General features: G+C 44.3%; 1 protein-coding gene across 1 annotated transcript in view; it reads right to left on the reverse strand.

Annotated features, from left to right (window-relative positions):
• The window catches only part of dnah9 (dynein, axonemal, heavy chain 9), a 100,581-nt gene extending 83,481 nt beyond the window's left edge, over positions 1-17,100 (reverse strand). Inside the window, 22 exon segments of the mRNA XM_018687970.2 lie at positions 83-244; positions 348-472; positions 474-611; positions 695-891; positions 1,578-1,713; positions 1,893-2,134; positions 4,895-5,003; positions 5,827-5,973; positions 6,477-6,603; positions 10,356-10,424; positions 10,590-10,704; positions 11,545-11,695; positions 11,777-11,806; positions 11,808-11,894; positions 12,372-12,539; positions 12,703-12,936; positions 14,358-14,569; positions 14,727-14,857; positions 15,693-15,851; positions 15,933-15,982; positions 15,984-16,130; positions 16,448-17,100. Coding sequence (XP_018543486.1) covers positions 83-244; positions 348-472; positions 474-611; positions 695-891; positions 1,578-1,713; positions 1,893-2,134; positions 4,895-5,003; positions 5,827-5,973; positions 6,477-6,603; positions 10,356-10,424; positions 10,590-10,704; positions 11,545-11,695; positions 11,777-11,806; positions 11,808-11,894; positions 12,372-12,539; positions 12,703-12,936; positions 14,358-14,569; positions 14,727-14,857; positions 15,693-15,851; positions 15,933-15,982; positions 15,984-16,130; positions 16,448-16,798 — 3,287 coding nt within the window. The 5' untranslated portion in view covers positions 16,799-17,100.
• Positions 17,101-18,253: the final 1,153 nt, after the last annotated feature.

Raw genomic sequence — 18,253 nt, forward strand, 5'->3', positions numbered from 1 at the left:
TGCGGATAGACAACCATGATCAGACTAACGCTCAGTGCAATTAATAAAAGTCACTGGAATAACCTTTCAATGAAATATTCACCTGTTGGTCACATGGTCGATAAGGTGCTGTTTGAACATGAAGCTCCACTTTTTGATGATGTTGAGCAAGGCACTCTTCATGCTTCGGCCATCCACCCTCATCCACCCATGGAACACATGCACTGGCTCCAGAGCCTGCACCTCTTCGTAGATCTTCTCATACCTGCAGTAGAATGACATTTCAGTCAGGTAAACTGTACCGACCTCTTAAAGTGGAGAGGATCATAAAAATGACCACAGGTGGAAACAGAAACAGAAACACTCACCCATCCACCTGCTCCCTGAAGTTGTCCAGAGTTGGTGGGCTCTCTGGGACTCCATCATCAGCATAGACCTCCATCTCCTGGCTGGTGAGCACGTGGCCGTACAGGAGGAACTGACGCATGAACTCCCTTCCTGTCGTCCACGTACAGATAGCTGTAGCGATCCAGAGTGTTGCGAAACTCGCAGCATGTCGCCATGACGCCCTGCACACGTTCCATGAGGAGATGACGCATGTCTGCGAGGTCAGCCATGTCCTCCATGTCAGCCTGAGGAGGAAGGAGTCACCAACCACAGCATTCAACTTGAAAAAGTAGATGGTGTATCATAGATATGGGAGTAGCAACAGTACCTGGTAGTGGGGGAAGGGGCTGTGCTGGGCGAGCCGTGGCACCAGTGAGGAAACTCTGAACACATCATTGATGAGGCTCTCCACCAGCTCAAAGAAACTGTCTCCAGCCCCAAACTCCAGGGAGGGAGTGAACACCATGTCAGGAACCTTCAGATCCAGCTGAGCCTCAAACAGAGGGGCCACACCAGCTCTCTGGTCTGGACCCAGAGGAAAAACTTAGACCGTGGAAACACTTAAATAAGTAAAGTCAGCCATGACCTCTGACGACCCCAGCTGGTATCTGGCTCAAAGTTCTTGTGAAATCTCTTTTCATTTCATTAATGGTGGTAATGTTTTTTACATTAAACAAGACACTGTCGGAGCTTCATTCTAAACTGTTTACAGAAGCTGCTCTTCTCTCAGCTCCCTGTGAGATACAGTGCTTCAGGGTCAGTTCACTGTCAAAAAGGAAGAACCCACATGAGGAGAAGGACAGCGAGGAGAGGATGATGAAGTGAAAGTGAACAAAAGAGAAGAAGAATCGGACACAGAAGCAGCCTGGCAACGATCCACCACATCCTGAACCACGTCCACTTCATCTAAACCTGTGCCAGTAAGCAAGTGCAGAACTATTTCATGTCCACAGCCAATACAGGCGGACACCCAATTGACATGAAAACCCCTGAGGACGTGTTGCTAACAAGCTGTCCAAGTCAGTGCTGGCTGGAAGATGATGTTTTTAATTTACAGCAGAATCAGAGGAGTGAGCTCTGCTGGATATTCTCATGTTTCAGCAACACTCAGGCTCTGAGATAGCTTCACTATAGCACTGCAAACACTGAGAGTGAGGGTTTCTTTATGTTATTTGATTGCTCTGTGGACTGTTTGTCCACAAACATCTCACCTGTATTTTCCAGGAAGAACTTGAGAGAGCACTCGATGCTGTTGAAGAATCCGTCTATGATCATGTCGTCGACGTACTCCACATAGGCCTTCCACTCCTCAGAAGACGGCTCGGCTCTGAACAGCTCCTGATTGCTCTGAGACGCGAGAAAGAGCCACACTGATACTGGATTTCTACCACGTTTAAAAATCACTGTAATAATTAAAGAAAATCAGGAATCACTGACTTCATGATAACCTCACAGAGGAGAAGTGAGAGTGAAACTAAAAGCCTATTGACATTTCACAAAACCACAGGAAAACCTCTTTTAACCACCTTAAGCAGGAAGTGGATCTTGTCTCCTGAGGAGCGGATCAGACTGTAAAACCTGTCCAGCCTCTCAGCCCGGTCCTCCAGGCTGAGCAGTGCATCTTTTTTGCCCTCCTTCCTGTCAAACATAGGGCTGGCCCAGGACCTCATGCAGCCCTGGATCTCCTCCACGTTGTCTTTGGTTCTCTGGAGTCGGCTCTCAAGGTCACAGACTGAGTCTCGCACCTCCTGGATATACTGCCAGATACCTACAGGGGGATGATGACGGAGGGGTGTGGTTGAGAGGTCGGAAGGGTAGAAAATAAAAGAATAAATTGAACTAAATGAGCATGTGTGGCTGAAATACTGATACATAGATATTTTCTTGCCAGCTCATGTTGTGTGCATTATACAACTTACAGTGCACGTGCAATAGCCTGCATCAAATTTAGTAAAGCAATTAAGATATGCTTGACAACTGAAACCTGCTTCACTATAATGATTTTCATAGAGTCCTGCAGCTCTTCTTTGACAGAGAGGATGTCCGTATGAATCTGTTGTAGCAAGAAAGTTTTATATATATCAACCAAGAATCAACCAAAAGCACAAACTCCATCGGCTCAAAAACTGTCGAGGCTGTGGAGACGCGATTAATTCAGAGAAAGAAGCGGGTGCCACATTCAAAGGATCCTTGCAGGAAAGGCTCCTACATTTCTTGATATGAGAAATTACTGGCCTCTCAACTGAACCTAGCAATCATCATAATTCCATATTAGAGTCAGACAATCAGGCTGGAACTTTTCCAGGAGCTGCCTCTGTACAGACAGTTCCTATGGAGTTTTAAGAAGTACGTGAGTAAGTACTCTACCAAACTTTTGTAACTGTGTGTTTTCTTATCTGGCTTACAGAAGTGAACACTGCTAACTGAAGCATATCACCAGTTTCACATGGTAGATTTAATAAGACTATGGTGATTTGTTTCGAGCCCATGTAGCTTAAGTAAATAAGCTTTTACTGCTAATGTGATTGATGTGATTTCTTTTATGTAGAACAATACACTAACCAACGTGTAGAGAAGTGGAGTGTGTTGTCAACATTTAGTAAAATTACTACAGAACTATTTAAGCCTAATTCCTGTGGTTACTGGTCGAACCTAAAGATCATAATCACCTTCAAAAACTTTCTTATGAGTCCAGAGTGCTGAGACCACATGAACCACAGGGGTCACTGAAAGAAGTTGCAGCCAGCTGTTCCCCTTTATCATATGACCAAGAGCACTATGAGCCCCTGACACAGTGACCAGTGGGTGTATTTAACGATGAAACACATCAATCCACATCTGTGTGACTGGGCATCGTAAAATGAATCACAAAAATGTCTCAGATGTGTATATCTAAAAACAGCCTGGTGTCTACTGCTCAAATTAAATGAAACATGGAGACACGGTGATAATACATGTGTGAACATGATGTTATCAGTCAGACACAGAATGACGGCTACATTCTCCCACATGGGAAATTTCACTTTTACATTTTTCACTGCATAATCCATCGTCTGTCAGGGCCAGAGGACACACAGCACTATAATATACAGTCATCCTCTGCACTTTGACCGAAATACGCCTGGAGCAGACAAACATCCTCAGAAGCTATCCAGAAATATCCAGAAAACACACACACACACACACACACACTGCACAGCATAAAGGAGATTGTGTGTAACTGTATGTTCCGCAGAGGGACTCGGAGTTTGTCCCCACAGGCAGCCGCATGCATCGGCTTTTACCGTAAACACTCTTCTCATTTCTGCTCTGTTCTTCTGGGAATCCTGCGGTCGAAGAAACTAACGACGTTCCTGCCAGGGCCATGTCAGTCAAAGCTTATCAATGATTGAACACCACTCCTATTCTTATTTTATATGTTGTTCAATATACAAAGCCTCTCTGCTCGTGTTACATCTCTCAGCAGCCTGCTCTGCCCTAGAAATGACAAGGAAGGAGGGGAACATCAGGGAGCGGGAATGAAGGAGGAATATTTATATAATAATCTGTGAATCTTTACAAAAACTAAATATGGCCAGCTATGTATAGCTGTCTGTCATCATCTACTACGATAAAGAAGTTATTTCAGATAGATATAGCTCTGGTTCAACACAGAATAAAGCAGCAGTAATATTCTGTGTGAGTAACAGGAGCAGACTTACAGTCTAATTATCGGTTTAGCTTTCAACATGTCAACAAATAGTAACAGTAACACAAACCACAAACTTTCTGTTTGTGAATGAATTAAACCAAGATACAGCTGGTGTTAATGAGTTAGTGAGCTACAGAGATGTTGGTCGGTGTTTTCCACCTTCACGTTGAACTAAATATTAAAAAAGGTTTCGATGTAGATATGAAGCCTTTGTTTGTAGCTGCCTCAGCTACACTGTCGCTGTCTGCCAGCTACACCTCAGGCCTACAGATACTTGGTGAGCTGTGATCGCGCAGCTTAAACTGCTGCTTACGCTGTCTAATGTCGGAGGAGATTGGGAAAAAAAACCTCTAGAAAAGCGATTACTACTGCAGACCTGCTGCTCTCCATCACAGGAAATAAAATGCAAGTACACAAATGCTCGAACCACTGTAACACTGTATCCCAGTGTGATTAAAAGAAAGGAAACAGTCTGATCGCATAAAAATATCCACCTAGTGTTGCAGGGTGAACTAGCATCAAAACCTGTGCCATAAAAAATGATATTCAGGAGTTCCTTCTTTATGGTTTCCTCAGTGCAGTCTGTGGATTATGCACCGTAACACTGTTCCTGTGATTCTCAAAGCTGTGAGCACCACATGTGAAATTCACACACCTCTATTGTATTGTGCTGCAGAAACCTCTTAGAGTTATATCACATACCAGGAGAAATCAGACTGAAACTGCCTGCATGTAAGTGAGAAAAGATGCTCTCTGTGATGTGGATGAAGCAAAGAGTTAAGACATTTAAATGCCTCATGTTTAGCTGCGTCTGCTGGTATCATTACGTGTCCAGACCTTGGCTGTTCCAGTTCAGACTCTCCTCTGCTTGTCGGAGCTGAGCGTCGATGTCCCTGAGCTGGCCCTGAACCAGAGGATGCTCCACGTCGAGCACAGAGTGTATCACCTGCAGCCAGGCAGTGGGAGAGAGAGAAAAAAGAAAACAGAGAGAGATGTGATGTGATTTCCAGCTCCCATTAAGTGTGTACAGAAATATCATTTTAATATAACTGCCAGTGAAAGGCCAAACAGAAGCCCAGAGCATCAAGACGGGGTGTCGTCCTCATTACAGCCACTGTTTCTGGATCCCTCCATGTTGCTATGACTTAATTGGACTTGAACTTTTAGCTACCTGAAGCAATGAAATGCTGTTTTTTTTTTAATGTAATCATCTCACTGAGGCGGCTGTGACACATGTGGCTGAGCTTCGCTGCAGCTGTCCTCTGTGTGGCTGAGTTAATCACATCACTGATTGCTCGTATATTGTTTTACGCTACGTTATTGAAATTGCCATTTTACCCCTGTGCCCAGTTCCCATTACAACCAAAAACAGAACTATGTAGCAGCATATTTTACATGCTAATTCTTTCATTTAAGTCACTGAGTGAACACATTCACACAATGCACATCGTCATTTGCATTAAGGGCAGCATGGTGGTGCAGTGGTTAACACTATCACAGCCAGAAGGTTCTGGATTTGAACTCCAGTCCAGCCGGGGGTCTTTCTGTGTGGACTCTGCATGTTCTCCCTGTGCCTGTGTGGGTTTCTTCACAGTACTCCAGCTTCCTCACACTGTGGTTGGTGTGTTTCTTTGCCAAACTCCATCCCTCCAAACACTGATGCTAACGTGGATAAACTGACGTCTGGCTGATAACTGTGAATTAACTGATAATTATTAATTATCCTGTAACGCCTCGTCTTGACTGCTTCTACTCTAATCTTCACCAACCTTGTTGTATCGCCCCGCGGTCAGCTCCAAGTTGGCCACGTACTGCCACAGCTGCCCCCTGGTGGTGTAGATCTGCACTGCAGTTTCAGGGATGGCCTCCGTCTGTCTGGCCTCCAAGTACTTCACTTCCCGCAGCACAGACGCCAGCTGAGGAAGAGGAAGCCAGGAGCACTGAGAGACATGTTACAGGACTCACAGCGGGATCGTCTGATCAGCACAGGCTGCCAATATTGTCTGCCAGGTTCAAAATCTTTACTTTTGAGCCCCATGAATATTCAGCACTGAAGTTTTGGTGTCTGCGGAACAAACTTTCCACTAAAAGTCAGATTAATGAGAGGTCGGTTAGCAGCTCTTAAGGGCAGCATGGCCCAACATTACTGCCTTTAAATGAAAAATTGAAATACTGAGCTAACTAATTAAAAAGACAAAAACGCAACTTGATTTGAGGGTTTAGAGCGAGGGGGGGGTATGACACTTACTGAGAGATATTTAATGAAAGACATCAGCTTGATATTCAACCAAACTAATGTTCAAACTCATTCAGAACTTGTTCATAGTTTCTCAGACAGAGTGAAAGCTTTAGAAGCAGTGACACATCTAGCAGCCTGTCTTGGATCAGTTCTTTCAGCATGTGGGCTTGATGTAAAAACCTGCGGGTTGAAGTTGACGGAGATCAGCTGAGTGGCTGAGTCTCTGCTGATTAACGGCAGGCTGAGGTTGTACTGAGAACTCTCGCCCACGGTCTCTGTCCACGTCTCATACAGGCTGCTGGAGTATCTGGAACACCAAACACAAAGAACACAGTGTGCGATCGCAATCCAACAAAAGTTATTATCACAGAAAAACAATTTCTATCTTTACTACCAGGGCATAACATTGTTTCATATTCCCATTAAAGGGGCCGGGGCTTTTATTTCACAAGGCCACGGGCACGAAAACAGCTCACGTCATGGAAATTAACACAAGCAACAAAACAAGCGGCTAAAAGGCATGTGATTGAGCCATTTTCCCAATTCTCTGAGGTTGTAAACAGAATGAGAGGCGTGATTTGCTCATTGTCAAGCAGACAATAAGGGCAGAGGGAGAAGCAGCAGTGCAGGAGGGTTACATGCAGGCGTGTGGGGGGGTAATATGAGGATAAACGCTGATTCATCTGCAAGAGACTGGGAACAGACAATATGTCAGGGCTCTGTACAGCTATATCAATCTGTAAATAGCCGAGATTATGATGAGAACTTCAGTGCGCACTGTGTGCTCCTTATTGGATTTCTGCTGTGAGCTTCATTTCCTGATAGTGGCACCGCAGACGCAGAGGCAATCAAATGCCTTGGTCATGGCCATAAATCACAGCGCATTTTGTCTGCGGGGGTAATGAGTGAGGATGCCCATCCTGGTCCTGACTGGAATCTGTATAATAATGCTGGCATTCATTCTAGGCAGCGGCAGTGATTATTACAGCATAACAAGGGCTCTAATTTCTGATGGGAGTAAATTGAGGGCAAAGAACTGGTGTTGTTCATCATTCCATTACACTGGGGGTGTGTGTGGTGTGGGGGTGGTGGGGGGGCGGGGCATAAAGCAAAGGAGCGATATTAAGTGTGTGAAACATAAAGAATGGCTCTGTCTGGGTGTGTGTAAGTGTATCACAATGATGTGCATCTCATTCACAAAAGACCTCTTCACACACTTCTGGGTATACTGTATAAACACACACACACACACACACATTACCATACTTGTGAGGACTCAGTACTAATTAATTCCCTAACCTGTCTCCCTCTGCACTGCAAACTCCACTGTAGTTATTACTGTAACCTAATGCTAATCCTAATCTTCACTCTAAAACAATATTAGGGCTGCAGCTAATGATTATCAACACTGTGAATTAATCTGCTAATTGTTTTCTGATGGATGGTTTAATCATTTGAGTCCAAAACCCAGACATATTCAGTTTACTATCACATAAAACACAGGAAGATTCTCATATTCTCACATTGTCGCTCTGACAAATAATCTACAAAACTGTTTCTGATTCATTTTTGATCAACTAATTGATTCATTAACTAATCTTTTCAGCCTAAAACAGACTTAAAAGACACTGAATTTAAAAATGTGGCTGAAAGCAAATGAAGGAGCTAAAAATGAAAAACTCGTCTTTTTAGGTCAGCCTTAAAAAACACAGGTTGTCTTTATCGTTCGGTCTCAACCCGTTCATTAACCCATGCAGTCAGCTAGTTTAAGTAAAAGGCTTTGATAAACTGCCTGTATGTGTGCACCAAATGGTGAGAAGCTGGTGAATAATGTAAAACGTCTAATGTTAGCAACAGCGCTACAAGGAGAGTGAATATTAGACTCCAGCTGAAGGCTGGTCTGTGTTTCCTAGCTGTGTAAGTTAACGCGTGCTGGTTATAATCTATAAACCTGAACAGGAACACTGAAAACACAGAGAAATAAAAGCCCTGTACGCTCTCTCAGGTTTGTAGTTGCTCAGGCTAATTAGTGTCTGCTCAGGTTTCATTTGTGCAGAGCTGTGCTGGGAATTTCACATCACCCAACTCAATGTGCCTGCAACAATGATAGCTGCAAACTGTCACACCTTAACAGGTGCAACAGGAGTAAAAGATGATGCCAACAGTCTAATGCAGTTACACACTTAGCTTCCTTCTCTCCTCACCCAGCTACTCTGGCCTTCGTGCTTTGTCGTGTCCTTGTTGAGTAATTATATGTGTTATATTTTTATAGACACTTGATATTTGGTGATCCTCAAAATTGGCAGAGTCCATCTGATCAGATTTTTTATTTTTGCCTTCAACACAGACTGAGACTCTGCATGGATCTGTATAACACAGATTCAAACAGGGTGTCTCTTCATTTGTACGTTATGTATGGTGTTCCTCAGGGGTCAAGTCTGGGACCCGTTTTATTTTCCCTACATATGCTCCCCCTGGGACACATCATTTGTAGACCTGGTGTTTCTTGCCATCGTTATGCTTTTCACCTCTTCTCTGCCAGATCATCTACTCTGCTCCTGCTCTACCTCTGCAGCCTTACTTTCCTTTGCCTTGTTGCCTGGTTTTCCTGCCAGCCTGTTGCCAACCACTTCCCCATGGCCAGACTTTGCCTCCTGTTTATCCTTCCCTGCTTTTGTCTGCCAGGTGAAGTGCTTTGAACTTTTATCGATGAGTCGTGCATTTGAATCCTTCCAATGTTGAGCTGTACCAACTTTGGTAGTTTTTTCTATTTTTTAAGCTGGTCCGATCATGTTTTTATCATCTTAGAAATATTTTTAAAATGCAGTCTCTCTGCACTCCAGACCATTTTACATACTTTGGTTTCTTCACTCTTTGATTATTTACAGCCTTTTTACTCGTCTTAGCCAAAAAATCTATTTAGCGACTACAGACTGTACAAAACTCACTCCTGTCTTGTCTTTACTCTGGCTCCCAGCAACTTTTAGAATTGATTTTTTAAGATCTTATTGATGGCTGTTCATGGCCTCTCTCCCAGCTACATGTTTGACGTCTTGGTGCTATGTGAGCCAGGACGGAGCCTGAGATCTTCAGGGAAAGGTCTTTCATTTGTTCCAGCTCTAACCTAAAGGTGACAGAGTGTTTGCTGTACCCTGAGGTTCAGGAGCCTGAGGGAATCAGGCTGGCTGAGTCAACACTTTTTAAATCCCTTCTCAGAACAGATTTCTATCATAGAGCTCTTCAGGTTCAGGTTCATCTTTTTAAAAACTTGATTTTGTTTTTAATTAGCTGCTCCACCTAAAGCACTTTGAGTTTTGAAAGGTGCAGTACAGATAATAAATAATAAGAATTATCATTATTATTGTTATTACTGTCCTTTGACTTCACTCACCATCTCACCACATTCAAACATTCATGTCATGACACAATTCTCACATTCCCCCCTAAAATAGGTTGTAACCCCTGAGAGGCTTGAGATGAGGTACTGTTCTGTGTTCTGTCTGTACACTGTGCATACATACAGAGCAGCTCTCTCTTCCTCTCTGTGACTCTCACTCAGTTCAGTTTGATTCCATACAAACAGCATTTCCTGCCCAGTGGGATGCTGCATCGTGCAGGTTTTGATGTTGAACGTGGTCTAAAAGGCCATTTCTCACTCGGCATCAGTGAGCAGCGACAGAGCGTATGGGATTATGGGAGTCCTGTGAAATAATCTGCAGCGCAGCGCCACAGTAATGAGAACATAAATCATGCTTGGAGCTGCATGTCTACATGCTATTCCACAGGGCCTGCTTCATAAATGTTATGCACTCAACTAACAAAATCATAAATGTTCAGTCAAAAACAGAGTGTGTGTGAAATGACGGGAAGAAAACGAGTCAGAGACAAAGCGAATATCAGATTCATGTGATTCATGGTATTTACAGCCCAATAAGATGACGTTCCACTCGGTCACTGTCTATTCTGTTTAATCTCCTTTTCTGCTCTTTTATTCAGTAATACATACATCTAAGCCTGATGACATACAGTGTAACACAGAGAGATAAGATCTGCACATACCTGTCCAACAGTTGCATCATCTCCTCATACTTCTGGATGACCCTGGCTCCTTTTGCAGACTCCAGGCATCTGCAGAGAAGATGGAATTTTACAACCCATTCAGAGGTTATATCCAATATCTTCCCAAAATGTCATGCAAAAGAGCAACTACAAAAGAGCCAACATGCAAAAAGATGCACAGCCACACCAAGATTCATTTTTAATCTGCTGCATTGGTGACGAGAGGAGACTCACGGGTGGGAGAGGTGTCTGAATTTGGAGAAGGGGGTCTGGATGCGCTGCTGCAGCTCCTGGGCCCATCTCAGCCCCCCAGCTACTGCTGGCATATTCTTATTCACCGGAGATGAACCTGAGGAGGTCAAGATTCATGACTTATAATAGAGATATTTATCACAAAGACTGAGCTAAGAACTGCACTGTTACAGCAGACATAATGAACAGATCACATCAGAGCAGAGTATACCAAATAACTAAACAGGAAATGAGGGAAGACAGTTGAGGAGCAACATGCAGCAAAGGTCCATCAGTCTGACCTGGGCTGGCTCGACTAAATCACAAAAGGAATTCTATTCACCTACAGCGCTGTCTTCTTTTATTTCTCACATACATACTGAATGTTTCTGACATCCTGCTGCCGCTCCACCACAATGAAAGTTAAAGAACTTTGTTTGTGGTTTTAAAAAATTCATCTGAAAATCTCAACAGCCACAAATCTCTGTGTCAAGCCACCGTCTTTGTTACTGCTCTATTTCATAGCTCCTTCACTGCTCCCTGTTTAGCAGACACTCAGGAGTTTACTCAACAGTGAGCCGAACCTCGAGGTTTCAGGCAGCTAATGTGCATCATTTTGCATCATCGCTGACAGCTATGTACTGATAAGATCATGGCAATATTTGTATCCACAAAATCCAGAGCCCTGTGCAGCAGAAGGAAGGACCACTGCTGTTTTTGCTCCATAATTTTGTGCCAAATTATGCAGAAATAAAATGTCTGACAGCAAACATAGTGCACTACTTAGCAAACAGGAAACAGGTGATTGTGTGTCTCTGGATTATTCAGAGTACCGGGGACGCTGTGTGTGTAAAGACATGTTACTGTGAGACGTGTTTTAATGACGTGTATATTTACTGTGCTGAGGTGGAGTACAGTAAAGCCCCCACTGTTCACTCATGTCTCTGTAGAGTCTCACCCAGCTCATCAGCAGTCTGTATGTGTCTGTCGTAGAGCAGTTTACAGCAGTCCAGCTCCTTGTCCAACATCGAGACGAGGAGAGGGTATCGGTCCAGAGCATCTGCACCCACTAGGGGGCGCTCCAGCAAGCTACCAAACATATCCAGAACCTGTAGGCATTAAAAAAGTGAAAAGGCTTTAGTAGCTGTTTGTGTTTGTCTATTAGTATGAGAGAGATTAAGTTCCCAGACCTTGAAGGCATGATCTAGTCCAGGGGCATCTATCAAAGGCCTGACAGAAGACGGCTCCGAGGCGTCGGTCTGTGTCATCCGCCTTCAGTTTGAACTCCTTCACATCTTCTTCAAACTCCTGCAGGGCAGATAGCTCAGCTAGACCAGCAGCCAAAACACCACACAGCAGTGCGAGCTAAGGCAGAGCCAGGACAGCATATTCCCTTTCACATCTCACTGACTCAGAGCCATCCAGCGCGGAACACTGACTGGGTCTTACAAGCAAAATAAATTGCTTTTCTTGCTATAACTCAGAAACATCTTGGTTAAGCAACTAAACAGCACTGAGAAAAGACTATTTTGGCAGAAAAACAATTTGCTCCACAAACGCTGGAGTGACCAGGCTTTGGTGGTGTTTGCCAGCCTGAGAAAAAAAGAGTATGCACTGAGAAGTATTCAGGGGTAAAAATGACACTGAGCATGTAGCGTGTGTCTGGTATTTCATGAAACCCTTGTAAATTGACCTTACAAGTCGCTCTACAAAATGACAGCCTATTTTCCACAGTGGGCAAGTGAGCAAACCCCTCGTGCACCCTGTGATCCTGACACTCCATACCCTGTTGTTGAGGTCCAGGCAGTCATAGGGTTTCTCTGTGAAGAATTTGTAAGTGTCCACAAACTCTTGGTGGAGCAGCTGGACCTGCTGGCTGAGGGCTCGGCCTTTGACACCTCCAATCTCCAGTTTCTCAAGCTTCAGCAGGTCCACAGCTGTTAACAGGATGTCCTATAGGGACACGGACACAAGAAAATGAGGGCAATCGAGCTCAGCTGTAGTACCAGTGCAGTGAAAGGTCTGATTTTTCAAATAAGTTTCAGTTCAGTATCTCAATCCACACACTAAGAATACTGACATCTGGCACCTTTTCATTGAGAGTCTTAATACTCACCTTAATGGTCTTGACTCTCTTAATAAAGTGGTCAAATCCAGAGAATACCAAAAGTGGAGAAAAGTCCCAAGACCTAACCAATCTCCCGTTCCTCTGGTACTGGCTCAGATTGGCCCTCCGGTCCTCGTAGGTGCTCCTGAAGAGCTGCAGGATCTCCAGGCTCGTCTGCACCTTCAGAAGACTCTCTGAAACCTCTCCTCTCAGAACCTCTTCTGGAACCAGATACAGCTGGGCCTGGTGCAGAGCAGTAACAGGATTCATTGTACGTCACTGTTTGTTTTCATCTCTGTTTCAAACAGTTTAATCAACCAACAGAAGCTCCACACAACATGTAGTTTAGACGTGGGAGGTGAGCAGATCAGCTCCTTGGATCAGGAATGGAGCTGGGCTGTGGAGCAATGTGGGAGTAACGGCCACACAGGGTTAATGCCACTTCACAATCATTGGAAAAGGAGCAGCTCTAAAACAGTGAATTAATTTTACTGCACATCACAACTCCCTGTAATATTTTTTTATTATCACTGAGTCCAGTAACATCTGGGATGTCTAGAGGAACCACATGGTTAAATAATTTTATCCCATTCCTGTGTGTGGGGAGCCGGCAGCAGACTCAGACCTGCATGTCATCGACAGGCTCAGCTGGAGAGGGGCCCTGCTGCGTGTCTGCTGATGTGAGGAGGCCCCACAGAAAGAGAGAACGAATCCAATGAGCAGCTCTGACAGGAATGAATGGTGCACCATGTTTAAACGCAGCATTCTCCTTAATACATCTGTGTCCACGCCTCTGCAACCTACAGCTCTCCATAACATGCTCGTCTACATAGGTCCACACAGACGTTTACAAAACCATGATTCCAACATAGGTAATATCACCGAGGCAAGAATGGGTCCAGTACATAACTCTGTCTGTATGCTGAGCTAAGCTAATGGTGCTAGCTAACACTTAACAAAAAGCAAATAAGCCTTTATACTACATTTTTACTTACTCATGAGCCTCTGTGTTGTTTTGGGCTCTGAGCCTAAATCTAGTTTGATACTTTATTATTTTAGTTGATATAATATTTACATTGTGAATACTCCTTCAGGAGGAACCTGCTAACGTCACAAACTGACGCACAGTAAACCGGGGCAGGATGGTTCCAGGAAGGATTACAAGTTTGTCTCTGAGGCTTTGGGCAAAGTAAATTGGAAATGCCCTCTGTAGTTTGCTGCATCATGCTATCTGATGAGTGCTTAGGATACACAATCCAAACAGAGTGAGAGGAAGACGGTGGAGAGGGGCTTATAGCTCAGTTTTGCCCCAGGCACCTCTGGGGGGTTAATGTGTCACTGGAGGCCCGTTGGTCTTTCCTGGGAAAAGTTTCCTGATGTACTGTACATTTCCAGCAGCAAAAACAGAGGGTGGCTTCCAATAAACTGAACACAAAGATTTGATAGCATGAACAGCGAAAGCCTTCATGGCTGAGGAGACAAAGAAAAATGTTCCACCCACAGACAAACACAGTACCACCCACCCTACTCTGTCCTGACAGGTGAGCTCGGACATGTGCAGGTGAGAAACACCACAGTAATAACTACTGAGCATTAAAAGATGGTTATGACAAGAACAGGCTCTTGGGATTGGATTGGCACAGAGAAGAGAAACTGCTGCTGACCTGCTGTATGAGGAGGTTGCAGATCTCCTGCAGCAGAACAATGAGGCGTGCTGGGGTGTTGTAGTATCTAGAGTTGGCCCACACCAGGCACACTGTGTGCATCAAAGGGCCAATTTGACCCCTGACATCAGGAAACTCCATGCTCTCCATGTCCTCAAACAGGCGCTGCAGGGGCCTCAAGTAGGTGCAGATGTCCTTCGCCTCCTCCAAGGCTGGCAAGACAAGATATGATCAAAGTCAGCTCGACCACGAAACACCACACAGATGATGATAAATCCTCTTAAAGTGTAATCACTCAGACACAGGCCACACTTCACAAAGCAAATCTAACGCCATTTCTCTCTATTGTCAGATGTATAGAGTCATTACCTGCGAGAACGTCCTGCTGCATGTTCATAAAAGCAGGGAAATAGCTGCTCTCCACAGCCTCCAGCAGCACTGCCATCTTATTCACCTTGGATGATTTTAACTGGGAGTGGATACATTCCAGATCTGCATATCTTCAAGCAGAGGAAAAGATGGAGGACAAAAAGGTTTCTGTCACATTTGTAGAAGACGAACCAGACTGGACACCTTGTTTCAAACTGATCTATTAAACTTACTTTGCCTGACATTAGGCCTTTACTTTATTTGACCATGCATACAATTAGTACTATTCATGTGATTGACACTGAGTTGGAAATAGTCTGATCTGACCTAACATTATTTACTCACTAAGTCTAATATTAGCAGTGTGTAATTTGAGGTATATTGTGTTACTGTTTAACTTAACACATCACATTTAAACAGGTCATATATTAGCAGCTAATACATACACGCTAATGTTAGCTTACTGAGGGCTAATATTGATTTTGTCAGCGAGCAGTTACTGAGTATAAATATTTAGTTAGAGTGTATGAACCAGTGCACATGGTGCAACTGTAAATCAGTTACAACAGTTACATTATAGCCTGATTAAGTTTGAACTTATCAAGAGCTCAGAGTGGATGCACTCCATATGTGCATATCTCTCAAACAGAAAACAAAGTGTTTGTCGTATTTATGCAGCAGAAAAACATATGGTAAAAGCAGAAGGGGTTTAGTTGCACAAGATGGAATTCTGCTACATTAGTACAGAAAAGAAGTGAGCACTGGGCTACAAATGACTTTTTTCCCTTGATAGCACAGGTGTTCTGAAAAATCCAATAATTAGTAGCACCAGCAAAAACTTACAAAACAATTCAGCTTTGAGGTCCTACAGAGACGTGTGTTATTTCTGCACAATCACAGCACTGGAACGAGTGCTTCTCAGAGGCTGCCAGTGGATATTCTGTCTGTAATAACAGAGGTGCTGACCTGTTCTTCCAGAAGAGCAGCTCTGTGTGAGGCGTGGGGCTCTTCCCTTCCAGCAGCGCCTCAGAGGAGTCTTTCTTCAGGACCGCACGGATCTGATGGCTCCACTCGATCACTGCTGACTCCAAGGAGTGGATGATGACCTTATCCACTGTTTCCCCCCTGTGATGTTCCATAAGTAAACCATTTACAGTGTACAAGGAGGACGAATGATGCACTGCCATGAACCTGCTGTTTGTTTACCTTTTGTCTGTCTCCAGGGCGGCTTGCTCCAGTCTCTCAGAGCCTGCAGGGAAGAGGCAGCAGAGTCTTGCCTTGGACTTGGCCTGACACCACAAACACATTGGTCTTGAGGGAGTGGACGTGGTGTCTGACATCCTGAGACACTACCTTTGGCCATTCAGTGTGGTTCCTGCTGTTAGAGAGCAGCGGGGCCACCACCTGGAGGAGCGTAAGGAAATAAGATTTTAGTATGGAAAAAGTTTAAGTTAAGGAGAAACACACACACTCAATGTAAAGGAAATATAAAGGAATATAACACACTCAAAGTCAGGAACAGACTTCAGTATTTGAGTAAATGTACTTGCATACACATTATTTGTGTTACAGAAAAAGTGAAAGTCATTTATCTCATTTAAAAACTAGACACTCAGCTCTGCAGCCGAGCTGTGAATGGCAGAGGAATAATTCATGTGTTAACAGTGAGCCAGTCCTCCGTGTCTCTAACAATAATTAACATATTCTGCTCCGCCGCTCACCTCCTCAACTAGGGCAGAAAACTGATCCAGTGGAGCGTAAGACAAGTCCCCGTACACCAAGTTCTCTCTCATGGAGTCTGCACTGAGCGCTGCTTTGCTCTGTTTCACAAAGTACACCGCCTTGTTTTTGGAGCCGGCGGTGAAAGCTGCGGCCGCCTGCAGCAGTCCGGCCGCGGTCACAGACACCACCAGGGTCCTCGGCTCCGGTTTGTCCAGGAACTCGTGCAGCACCTGCCTGTTCTCCTCGCTCGACACGCATTTCTGCCATTTGTCCTGCTTTAGCTTCAGAGTCCTCAGCACATAGTCAGCTATGAAGTCCAGTCTCTTGTCCTCGGCAGGGGACTCCTCCATGTCCGCAGAGCGCTCTGTTGTCCCGTGTCAGTCCCGGGCAGTGGATGCACTGATTGTGTCTCGGCCTCCATAGTAACGCTGTGTTTGTATTAATCGGGCCGTTGCTTAGGGGACACGAGCGACCGGCAGCTGACCCAGGACCAGGGCATCCCTCTGTCTGTCCCCTGACTGACTGACACCTACTGTTCTCCATCAGCCTGCGGTTTAAGTTTCGGGGGAAGTTGTGAGAAAGTGCGACCATTACAACCCAAGTCATTAACATGGGAGCTGCACTGAGAGTGTGACATGAAACTGGACACCTCCACTGCTCACACTCACTGACTGCTCAGTGAAGTGGGAGACACCCTGTGTCCAGCAGACTCTGCTGTGGATGTTTGACAAATCAACATGCAGTTTTATTATTTGTAGATTGTAAACTTTTCAGTGATTCATCAGCTTCACCGCCTGTTTAAAAAAACATTTACTCAGCAATGTTCTTTTGTATAATTTGGACTTTGTTCACTTCAGTTTTATGCTGCCTACACTTCTGATTCAGACAAATACTGTTCCTCTTACTCGACTATCAGATTAATATTTTACACAGAAAACATGTTCTGAGCTTTAATAATAATACCGACCCTTTCTAGATCTGCAGAAAGGAATACTCTAAGGTGTTAATCACCTGACTGGAACAGAACACCCACTGTAGGTTACCGGCCTCTTTTTTAACATCATTAGATAAGACACGCAGACTAGAAGAGAGATTATTAATGCTGTTACAGCTGCGGCCAGGTGGTGTAATTCTAATTATTTCTGATTGTAGTCATTCAACTGCAGGAAATTATTAAACACTCAAAGATTAAATTCACCGTGGAAGGACATGATAGATGATCCTGACCACAGCAGTCTCTGTGAGGGTAAAAACCAGCTGATGATCGTTATAAACAGACTGGGTAAAAGACAGGGTAAAGAGCGGTGTGTTTAAAGATGGAGGGAAAATGCCAGCAGACAGACAGCAGATACCAAGTGTGAATGCAGGCTGACAGAGAGGTTTCAGTGAAGATGGGCAGGACTCAACATCAAGCTCTCTACATCCTGTGCTCATGTGCTGCCAAATCTCCACTGTCTTGATAATAAGGAAATTCCTCACATCTTCCTGGGGAGGATTCAGCTGGTTAGGAAGCAGAGGACCAACCACAGAGTCAACAGATTTAAGGAGAATTCTTTGACCGAGGTTCTGTTTAGTGTTTAGTGACAAGTTAAAGTTCCTCGTTTGTTTGACATCAGACGGCGGTGATCAGATGACATCAGAATCTGGAGAATCACTGTTCATCCTTCTTCCACCTCCACGTTCCTCATTTCTTCATTTAACCATAGCAGAGAAAAGGCCTTTGACTTTTTCTGTCTGTCAGGAGTTTCAGAACATAAACTGTGAGTGTACAGTCTGTTAAAGTCAGTGTAAGCTCCTGAAAACAG

Source organism: Lates calcarifer, linkage group LG23 (genome assembly GCF_001640805.2).
Source record: "Lates calcarifer isolate ASB-BC8 linkage group LG23, TLL_Latcal_v3, whole genome shotgun sequence".
NCBI classification, from domain to species: Eukaryota; Metazoa; Chordata; class Actinopteri; family Centropomidae; genus Lates; species Lates calcarifer.